At 57.7% G+C, this 10,266-nt stretch overlaps 1 protein-coding gene across 6 annotated transcripts; it reads left to right on the top strand.

Annotated features, from left to right (window-relative positions):
* The first annotated feature begins 1,963 nt into the window (after nucleotides 1–1,963).
* On the top strand, nucleotides 1,964–10,144 carry SYTL4 (synaptotagmin like 4). Of its 6 annotated transcripts, none has more exons than XM_054076062.1 (17): nucleotides 1,964–2,063; nucleotides 2,726–2,876; nucleotides 2,994–3,209; nucleotides 3,736–3,845; nucleotides 3,994–4,108; nucleotides 4,271–4,378; nucleotides 4,649–4,772; nucleotides 4,879–4,969; nucleotides 5,137–5,240; nucleotides 5,352–5,438; nucleotides 5,765–5,943; nucleotides 6,129–6,231; nucleotides 7,471–7,632; nucleotides 8,406–8,511; nucleotides 8,911–9,010; nucleotides 9,544–9,752; nucleotides 9,873–10,144. In XM_054076062.1, the coding sequence occupies exons 2-17, from the start codon at nucleotides 2,767–2,769 to the stop codon at nucleotides 10,013–10,015; spliced, it is 2,067 nt and encodes a 688-aa protein (XP_053932037.1). In that variant the 5' UTR covers nucleotides 1,964–2,063; nucleotides 2,726–2,766; the 3' UTR covers nucleotides 10,016–10,144. The 6 variants fall into 6 exon arrangements, with proteins under 6 accessions (XP_053932037.1, XP_053932034.1, XP_053932035.1 ...); XM_054076059.1 differs by having other exon boundaries at nucleotides 2,014–2,063; nucleotides 2,721–2,876; XM_054076060.1 differs by lacking the exon at nucleotides 1,964–2,063 and adding an exon at nucleotides 2,080–2,316.
* The last annotated feature ends 122 nt before the right edge of the window (nucleotides 10,145–10,266 follow it).

Below are 10,266 nucleotides of genomic sequence, written 5' to 3'. Positions count from 1 at the left end.
GACCCACAAGGATCATCAACTCCAACTCCGATCCTTGCATAGTACAACCCCAAAATTTACACCATGTGTCTGAGTGCATTGTCCAAATGCTTCATGAATATTGTCAGGCTTGGCACTATGACTGCTTCCCTGGGGAGCTGTTCCAGTGCTCCACCGCCCTGAATGAAAAAACTTTTCCTAATATCCAGCCAAAAACTCCCCTAGCACATCTTCCTGCTATTGCCTTGGTCATCAGAGAGAAGAGATCACCACCTCTTTCTCCTCCTCCCCTTGTCAGGAAGCAGTAAAGTGCTATGAGGGCTCCTCTCAAGTCTCATCCAGGCTGAACAGACCAAGTGCCTTCAGCAGCTCCTCTTACAACTTCCCCTCTAGACCTTTCACCAACTCTGTGTCCTCCTCTGTACACTCTCTGGTAGCTTTAGATCTTTTTTATAGTGTGGCACCCAGAACTGCACGTCTGGGCTGTAGACTTTGTGCCGGCATCTATGTGCTCTTTGGGAGGAGCTGCCTTCCCTGAAAGCGCTGTGGGGAAGCGCACCCGGGGAGCAGCCTGAGGGGCTGAGGCACGATGCCCCATGCCAGGCACTGAGATGGGCTCTGCCCAGCCGTGCTGGCTGGAGAGCAGCTTGTGGCACTGGAGCCACAGCTCGAGAGGTGGAATACTCATGTGGAATACTGTGTCCAGTTCTGGAATCCTCAATGTAAGAAGAATGTGGAGCTGTTGGAACAGGTCCAGAGGAGGCTACAAAGGTGATCAGAGGGCTGGAGCGTCTTCCATATGAGGACAGGCTGAGAGAGTTGGACTTGTTCAGCCTGGAGAAGAGAAGGCTCACAGGAGACCTTATAGCAACCTTCCAGTACACAAAGTGGCTACAGGAAAGCTGGAGAGGAGCTATTCATAAAGGCTTGTAGTGAAAGGACGAGGGGGAACGGGTATAAGCTGGAGAGGGGCAGATTTAGACTAGACAGAAGGAAGAATTTCTTCACCATGAGAGTGGTGAGACACTGGCACAGAGGAAGTTGTGGCTGCCCCATCCCTGGAGGTGTTCAAGGCCAGGTTGGATGGGGCCTTGGGCAGCCTGAGCCAGTGGGATGTCCCTGCCCATGGGGGGGGGACGGGGGGGAAACAACTAGATGATCTTTAAGGTCCCTCCCAACCCAAACTATTCTATGATTCTATGGTTCTATGATTCTATGACCAGGAGCTCCCTGAGGAAGCACCTTGTGTGCCGTGGTGGCCCAGGACACAACAGCCCTGTGCAGCACTATAGGCATGGGGAAGAGTGCCTGGAAAGCTGCCTGGCAGAGAAGAACCTGGAGATGCTGGGTGACAGCAGGTGAACATGAGCCAGCAGTGGCCCAGGTGGCTGAAAAGGCCAACAGCATCCTGGCTTGCATCAGAAACAGTGTGGCCAGTAGGATCAGGGAAGGAACTGGACCCCTGTACTCAGCATTGGTGAGACCACATCTTGAATCCTGGATTCAGTTTTGGGTTCCTCACTACAAGAAAGACATTGAGGTCCTGGAGTGTGTCCAGAGAAGGGAACAGAGCTGGTGAAGGGGCTGGAGGACAACTCTTACGAGGAGCGGCTGATGGACCTGGGGTTGTTTAACCTGGAGAAAAGGAGACTGAGGGGAGACCTCATCACTGTCTACAACCGCCTGAAAGGAGGGTGGAGCAAGTCGGGTGCTGGTCTCTTCTCCAAAGTGACAGGGGATAGGATGAGAGGGGATGGCCTCGAGCTGAGTGAGGGCAGGGTCGCACTGGACATTAGGAAAAATGTCTTCACTGCCAGGGTCACCAGGCACCGGCAGAGGCTGCTCAGGGAGGTGGTGGAGTGTCCATCCCAGGAGGGGTTTAAAAGACGAGTAGATGAAGTGCTTAAGGATGTGATTTCGTAGTGGACAGGTAGGGTTGGGCTCGATCTCACAAGTCTTTCCCAACCTACGATCCTGCCGGGGAAGCGGCTACACGGGCGGGGCGGGCGCGTTCCCTTTAAGGAGGCGGCACCACTGCTAACCCCCCTCCCTGCCCCGCCGCGGAGCCGCCGGAGCCGCCGCAGGTACCGGGCGGCCGGGGGAGGGGGTCGGGTCCGGTCCGGTCCGGCCGGGGGCGCCCCATCAGCGGCTCCGGGACAAGGGGTCCGGCACGGGGTCCCCTCCGCCCCGGGGAAGGTCTCTCCCGCCGGGGTCCCACCGCCGCACCGCGCGGGGTGTCCGTCTGTCGGGATCCATCCGTCGGGGGGTCCCGTCCATCGGCTCCCGCTGCCGCTCTGGCCGCTCCGTGGGGCCGCAAAACAGTTTTCCGAGCCCGGGGTAGGTGTGTGGGTGCAGCAACCCGGAGCAGCTCGCTCCTCCCCGGGGCGCTGGGCGGCAGCCCCGCTGCCAAGGGAGCTGCAGTCACCGGGCTGGCAGGCGGCCCCGGGCAGGGCCGGGCTGGGTGCGGGCGCTCGGGGCGGAGGAGGAGCCTTGGGTGCGGGAACCGGGCTGGGGAGGCAGCCGGTAGCGTCCCGGGTACGGGAACCGGGCTGGGGAGGCAGCCGGTAGCGTCCCGGGTACGGGAACCGGGCTAGGGGGGGGGGGGCAGCCGGCACCGTCCCGGGTGCGGGAACCGGGCTGAGGGGGGCAGCCGGTACCGTCCCGGGAAGCAGACACCCGGAGCTGGGCTGTGGGGCTGCGCGCCCGTGGTGGGGCTGAGCTAAGCGGCTGTTTGCTCTTAGCACAGCCGTGTGCAGCTCCTTCTGCTGAGCGATCCCCAGGGGAGCGATGTCGGAGGCTGTGGATCTGTCCTTCTTGTCGGACGCGGAGAAGGATTTGATCCTACAGGTCCTGCAGCGGGATGAGGAGCTCCGCAAAGCAGAGGAGAGGAGAATCAGGTGAGGATGTGGCTGGGCCAGGCAAGGTGCTAGTTTCCTGCAGCACCTGGGGGTGCTGGGGGCATAGGGGCTGGGGGGGCGCAGCTCTTACGACTCCCCGTCTTGGGGTCCGAGCAGGCGCCTAAAGAATGAGCTCCTGGAGATTCGGCGTAAGGGGGCAAAACGGGGCAGCCAGCGCTACAGCGAGAGGACGTGTGCCCGCTGCCAGCAGAGCCTGAGCCGCATCAGCCCCAAGGCCAACACCTGCCGGGGCTGCAATCACTTGGTGTGTCGGGACTGCCGTTCCTACAGCCCCAACAGTTCGTGGCGCTGCAAAGTCTGCACCAAGGAAGCGTGAGTACCCAGGAACAAGTGGCAGGGACCTTCTGTACATTCCTCCTGTTCTCTTTTTCTTCCCAGTCACCCCAGCTTGAATCCCCATGGCCAACTTTTCTTAGCCTAGCTGGGCTTCTGCAGTGCAGGGCAGTTGTCTCTCCTGTCACTTCTTGGGGTGGGCACCCATGGTTGGGTGGTGGTGTGCTGGGTCATGCCCTGGTCTTGTGTCTCCTTCATGCCCACCTCACTCCTTTACCCCCCTCTCCTTACTTGACTCCAGCATCTTCTTATGCCCCTTGTGCAGCCTGTGTTTCAAGAACCACAAGATTCCTCCCTCTGGGCCTCCCCTGTCCTACAAAACTTGTCTTGTCCCCATGTTTGCTGGAGATGCAACTGGGCCCCTCATCTGTCCAGTGCATTGTCTCTGCACAATTGCCTGCTGAACATGCCCACTGCGTCTGTGCTTTCCTTGGCTGGTGGCAGTGCTGGGGGAGAGAGGGAGTGGGTGCAGGGAGCAGTCCCCCATTGTCTCCCTGCCCTGCAGAGAGCTGAAGAAGACAACAGGTGACTGGTTCTATGACCAGAGGGTCAACCGCTTTGCCAACCGGCTGGGCAGTGACATGGTGCGGCTGTCCCTGCGGCACAGGTCGGCAGGTAGGGGTGCGGCAGTGACACCTTTTCCTGCAGCCCAGCCCTCTGGGATGCTCCAGCTTTCCCTGGCGCATGGCGTTAGCTGGGAGCAGCTCCTGCCCCACGCAGTGGGCTTGGAGCAATAGTCCTCCTGAGGTCTCTCTCCTTCCAGCCAGCAAAAGAGAGACTGTGGGACAAACTCTCCTCCAGAAAGCCCAGCTGGGCGAGCCCAAGAGCTCCTCTGCAGCCCAGCAGCAGAGTCCCCCAGCTCCCCAGGAGGGGCCCAGGTGAGGTTCCCTGCCACCTCCCTGTCTCTGGGTGCCAGCCTTTGCCTGTTGCAAGGATGAGAGGGACGCTACCACCCCGCTTGGATCATTGATCATGCAGAAGCACTCTCAGACCGGCCTTCTTGCCAAACAGGATATACCTGTGGTTTTGTCTGTCTGCAGTTTGTTTCTGGATGCCTCAGACCCTCGGGATGGCAAAAGTGACACAGAGTCCATGGAAAACATGAGCCTGGATGGCTACAGACCTGGTCCTGGTGGTGTGCGGGGCAGGTGAGGGGCTCCCTGGGTGGGGAGTGGGTTGTCCTTGGCAAGGCTGGCCTGGCAGAGGATGAGGACCTTGTGTCAAGTGTGTTTTTCTCAGTCTGCTGAGGGGGAGCTGGCTCCTCTGGCTGGGCTGAAACCTGGCCCTGGGCAGGCAGGTTCTCTGTTCCCCAGGCTGGGGTGCTCCAGAGACCTTGTTGGGAGACGACTCCTTCTGGGAGCGCTTCCTCTCCCAGCCATGCTTTTGGCCTAGGAGAGACCTTTCTGTGTCCTCTGCAGGAGTAACTCCCTGGAGAAAGCTGCCCCTGTCAAAGATGGAAAGCAGGTTGCTGCACCTACAGGACCTGCTGCCTCCAGCCTGACGCTCCCTCTCTGTTCCAAACTCTCTCTCTCCGATGGAAGAGTGCGTTCTGCTGCTCTGCAGGCTCAACCCTGTTGTAGGGTGTGGGGCTGGGAGTCCCATGGGGTGCCCGGCCTTGCCCTGCTCTGAAGGGACCCTTCCTCTGCAGGATGCTGCCATAGGGAGCCACAGCAGTGCCTTGGTAGATGACCATGAAACAATATTCAAGAAGAATCCCCGGCGGGTGGTGAGGCCTGCGGGTGAGAGCTGCCTGGGCACGGGGGGAGCTTGGGAGCCAGCCTGGCAGGAGGAGGGCATGTGCTTCTCCCTGGGTTGTCTGTGCAGATGGGAGAGGCTGGGGCAGCCCCTTGCTTGAGGGAGCAGGAGGGCTCTGTAAGGCCTGCATGCCTCACTCTCTGTCATGCAGACTACACCAAGTCGGTGATCGACCTGCGCCCGGATGACTTTGTGGGGGAAGGCAGCTCTTTGGGGGACAGGAGCAAGTCGGTCCCTGGCCTCAACATAGAGCTGGTGAGACCCTCTGCAAGTTGTAGAGCTGGCTGCCAAGTGGAGGAGACGTCTGTCTGTCTGGCCTTGTCCTAGTGCTCCCCGTGAAGGTGACTGGTGCGTCTCTCCTTGCAGGAGGAAGAGGAGGAAGACATTGATAACCTGGTGGAGATCCATCGCCAGAGGGTGGCCCGCGGCAGCATGCGCAGTGGCACTTCCTCGGTAAGTCCCTGCAGTGTGGCTGGGTTCTGGTCTGCTGCAGGAAGGCATGATGGAAAAGAGCAATGCCGATGGGTTAGGTGGGAGGGAGATGGGGAGGGCAGCTCCTGTGGTGAGGGGGCTTCTTCTCCTTGAAGGGAATCGAAATGTAGAGACCCAGCTCTCTTCCAGGAGCCTGTGTGCATGTGGGAGGCACTTGGCGGCCATCCCAAGCCATGGTGGGGTGACAAAGGGTCTGTGCAGAGGAGGGATGAGAAGTGGCCTTGTTGAGGATGAAGAGGGACCCACCAAGTGATGCTGCCCTGGTTCAGCCCTACTGTGTCTTCCAGAGCACACTGGGAAGCATGGTCAGCATTTACAGCGAGGCCGGTGACTTCGGCAACGTTGTGGTCACCGGAGGAATTTCCTTCTCCCTGAGCTACGAGGAGAAGACTCAGACCTTGTTCATTCACGTGAAGGAGTGTCGCCAGCTGGCCTACGGGGACGAGGGCAAGAAGCGCTCCAACCCGTGAGAGCCGGGGGTGGTGATGAATGACACTGCTGATGGTGCTCAGCAGGGTTGTGCGATGCCCACCAGAGGTGGGAGCTGTAAGGGGGGGTGTTGTCAAGGCAGGAGGTTTGGGGTTGCCCTCGGGGGTTGGAACGCTGTTTGTAGGGAGACCGTGGTGAAATTCTGCCTGTTCTTCTATTCAGGTACGTGAAGACCTACCTCCTGCCTGACAAATCCCGCCAAGGGAAACGCAAGACAACCATCAAACGCAACACCATCAACCCCCTGTACAATGAGCTGCTGAAGGTGAGCGGGGATGGGCTGGGGTACAGCCTGCTCCCTGCTGCAGTGCCAGGCAGGCATTTAGCCTGGGGATGCTGCTGGAACAAACCAGGGGATGGATGGGCTCTGCAGAGGACCCATGGTCAGAGACTGTAGCCTGAAAGCTGGAAAAACACACTCCCAGGTTAGGTCACTGCTCTGATGAGTCCACGGTTGCGAGCCCTCACTGCCACGGTGGGGTTGGGGCACAATTGCAGATGTGAATGTGTGTCCTGGCTTCTGTGGCATCTCCCAGAGCCAGAGGCCTTCTGCTTACCCCTGAACATTGCTTTCCTATGAAGAAGGCTCCTGAACCATTGAAGGCAGGTTACAGTGGTGAACTCCACAGGTTACTGTGGAGAGGAGGGAGCTGGCCTCTTCTCCCAAGTGACAGGGGACAGGACTAGAGGGAATGGCCTGAAGCTCCGTCAGGGGAGGTTCAGGTTGGATATCAGAAAAAAATTCTTCACAGTAAGAGTCATTGGGTACTGGAACAGGCTGCCCAGGGAGGTGGTCGAGTCGCCTTCCCTGGAGGTGTTTAAGGAACGGGTGGATGAAGTACTTAGGGACATGGTTTAGGGAGTGTTAGGAACGGTTGGACTCGATGATCCAATGGGTCCTTTCCAACCTTGTGATTCTGTGATTCTGTGATTCTGTGGGAGGGCCAGCAGCACGGCTGCAGAGGCAGAGATAAAGGAGTTCTGGACCCCAAGGCAGAAACACTTGGCACTACACTTCACAGTCCCTGCTGTGGCCACCACAGGGTGGTGGGAAGGGCTGGCTCCATCCCTGAGCCTGGCAGCATATTGCTGAGACCAGGCTCTCTTCTAACAGCAGGGAAGTGAGAGCTGTGGTTTGGTTTCCAGGCTCTCACAGCCTTGAGTTTGCTGAGGTCTCCTGTTCTAAAACACCTGAGGTTCAGTGGGCTGGCAGAGCTTTGCTTATGGTGTGAAGAGGTAGGATGGCTGCGTGCCATGAGTCCTGGTCCTGGCTTTGCACAGGTTCTGAGGACCACTTTCCTGAAGAGCATGGGCTCCTGCACCACTGCCCCAGAACTCTGAGGTTTCAGGAGGCTTGGAAAGGAAAACAGTCTCCTGTGCACATCCAGTGCTCCTCAAACCTGTCTCCTCTCCTGCTTGACAGCCGTGGCTGATGGTGTATGCCAAGTTTATCCCCTGCCTGGCACTGCCTACTCACTGATGGTTTTCCTGTTTCTCTTCCTAGTACGAGATTAACAAGTCCCTCCTGCGTGCAAGGACATTGCAGTTCTCGGTCTGGCACCACGATCGTTTTGGCCGAAACACATTCCTGGGGGAGGTGGAGGTCCCACTGGATGCCTGGAACTTTGAGAGTCACCTGGAAGAATTTCTGCCTCTACATGGCAAGGTGCTTGTCCTGCCACCCACAGCAGCCTCCCTTGCCTGGCCCTGGCTGTGGAGGTGGCCCTCTGTGGGCAGAGGGGTGCAGGACCTTGACCAAGAGCTGCTGAAAGGCTTGTGCCAAATCAAATCTTTAGAGAAATGTAGAGCCAAGAAGCAGACAGGAGTACTGTTGTAGTAAGAAGGGCAGATCTTCTGCTTTGAGCCTAGCTTCCCCCTTCCTCCTCAGTTAATCCCCGTGGGATGTTGCGGGATGTATCTCTGCCCCATCAGACATTTCCATTCTGCGTGCTTGATTGCTCCAAGAACGCAGCTCTTCCTAGCTCCCAGCCAGGAGGAACTGGAGCCAATTTCAAGGAAACAAATGGGGGAAATCGGCCAGGACATCCTGCTGTGGGCTGCAGAGCTGAGCAGTGACGGCCTTCATACAGCTTGATGGCAACAGCAGATGCTGCTGTGGAGCTTTGAAACTCTGGTTCTCTTGACTAGCTTGTACTGTAGGCCTAGCCTTTGGCATTGCGGGGGCTCAAGCAGCTTGTGGAACCCCCTAAATAGGTTTTCTTAAGGGAGCTGGTTGAGCCAAAGTAGGATCACAAAAGAGCTGGTCTGAGTCTGACCTGGTGATGCTGGGGAGGGTCTGCAGGCATTTGTGCTACCTAAACCACCTCTAGAAGCCAAACACTTTGCCCCAGCATGGGGAGGTCCTGCACACAGACCAGGCTGTCACCATGTCTTCTTTGGCCTCTCTGGCAATGTTTGATAAGCCTTGCCTCTTTGCAGATTGGGGCGGATGCTGCTGGTCTCCAGCAGTACAAGGGGGAGCTGGTTGTCTCCATGAAGTACATTCCATCTCCCAAGCACCCTGGGGCTGGGAATGGCAGAAAGGGTGAGTGCTGGAGCTCTGGTATCTTTGTGTAGCTCGTGGGACCTGCTTATGGCCACGTGAGCTGCATCTGAGTGGGTTTCTTGGGTGGTGCCACTGTAGCCTTCTCTGCAACACCTGCAAGGCTGCTCTGGGTCAGGGCAGACCTGGGTGTCCTCAGACTGGCTGCGTGGTCCTAGTGCTTTCCTGGGGCCGGACTGGGCTGGACCATCAAGCCCCTCATGGAGCAATTGTCTGCCTTCACCGCAGCAGGCAAGGCCAGTAAGGGAGGAGGCCAGAGGAGATACAGCTGGGGATCTATACCTGCCTCTGCAATGAAGGCTGTTCAGCAGAACCTTTCTAGAAGTTAGCAGTGATGGAAATTAAGGTTGATTAATTCTTGCTGTGTTGGATTTTTACCAGGCAAAACAGGGGAAGGTGGTGAGCTCCAGGTCTGGATCAAAGAAGCCAAGAACCTTACAGCTGCCAAATCCGGAGGGACATCAGACAGCTTTGTCAAGGGGTGAGCGTGGGTCCCAGGTGGGGGGCAATGAAGATACTGTCCTCCCTGTCCACATCCCAGATCTGCTTGCAGGATGATCGAGTCTCTCCATTAGCTGTGCTCTGCTGCCTGCGTTGGTACCCTTAGAGTCACTGTCTGCCCATCCCTGCCTAGAGTTGAGATGCTCCTGGTAGTAAACACTCTCATGGGTTTGGCCTGGCTGAGAGGTTGCAGTGGGAGGCTGCATGCAGGGCAGGGCTCCAGCTGCTGTCACGTTGTCTTCCCAGAGGTCACCAAGCCACTGGCAGCATGGCTGGGGGAGAGCAGGCTCTGGTTCTTGCCCTCTCCTTTCCATAGATCACATGCAGTCTGTCGACTGCTTTTTCAGGAGTTGGGGCAGAGAGCCCAGCCTGCTTGCAGACCATTGTGGCTCTTCTTGGGCCATGTCAGGGAAGGTGGACTACAGCCCAGGTCCCGAGGTGCTGAGATGCCCAGTCCCTGGGGCAGAAGGCAGTTGCATACGTGCTGCTAATCCAAAGGGCTGCTTCCCCCAGCTACCTGCTGCCACACAAAAACAAAGCCTCCAAGAGGAAGACGCCTGTGGTGAAGAAGACCCTGAACCCTCACTACAACCACACCTTTGTCTACAATGGCATCAGCCTCGAGGACCTGCAGCACATCTGCCTGGAGCTGACAGTCTGGGACCGGGAGCCACTATCCAGCAATGACTTCCTTGGGGGTGTCCGTCTAGGAGTGGGCAATGGTGAGGAGCTCTGGCATCTGGTCAAACCCTGGGAACAAGCAGCCTTGCTTGGGGCTGCCTCATGGTGAGCAGGAGGCTGCTCTGGCAGGGACTGCTACCCATGTCCATTCTTTCTCCCAGGTATGAGCAACGGGCAGGCTGTGGACTGGATGGACTCCACAGGTGAGGAGCTGAACCTGTGGCAGAAGATGCGCCAGTACCCAGGCTCGTGGGCAGAAGGGACGCTCCAGCTCCGCTCCACCATGGCCAAGCTGAGGCCATAGGCTGTGGCACTGGGACTTGGCTAAGGTCTGGCACTGCTGCTCGAGAGCTGAGCTCGTACCATGGCCTGGCAGGGCTGCCAAACATGGTTGTTATTTTACTTATGCTTTAATAAACATGACCTTCTCTAAACAGGCTTGGGCAGAAAGTCTTCTTGGCCTTGCTTTGTTTAAAGGGTTTTCCTTTTGTCTTAGGCTTTGCACTAAACTTCAGGCTGAACTGGAGTGCTTGTGGACCCTCCCTTCTTTCCCCC

The sequence above is a fragment of the Cuculus canorus genome, chromosome 10, assembly GCF_017976375.1.
Source record: "Cuculus canorus isolate bCucCan1 chromosome 10, bCucCan1.pri, whole genome shotgun sequence".
Taxonomy (NCBI): domain Eukaryota; kingdom Metazoa; phylum Chordata; class Aves; order Cuculiformes; family Cuculidae; genus Cuculus; species Cuculus canorus.
The sequence above is the reverse complement of the archived record's forward strand: the minus strand, read 5'-3'. Positions and strand labels throughout refer to the sequence as shown.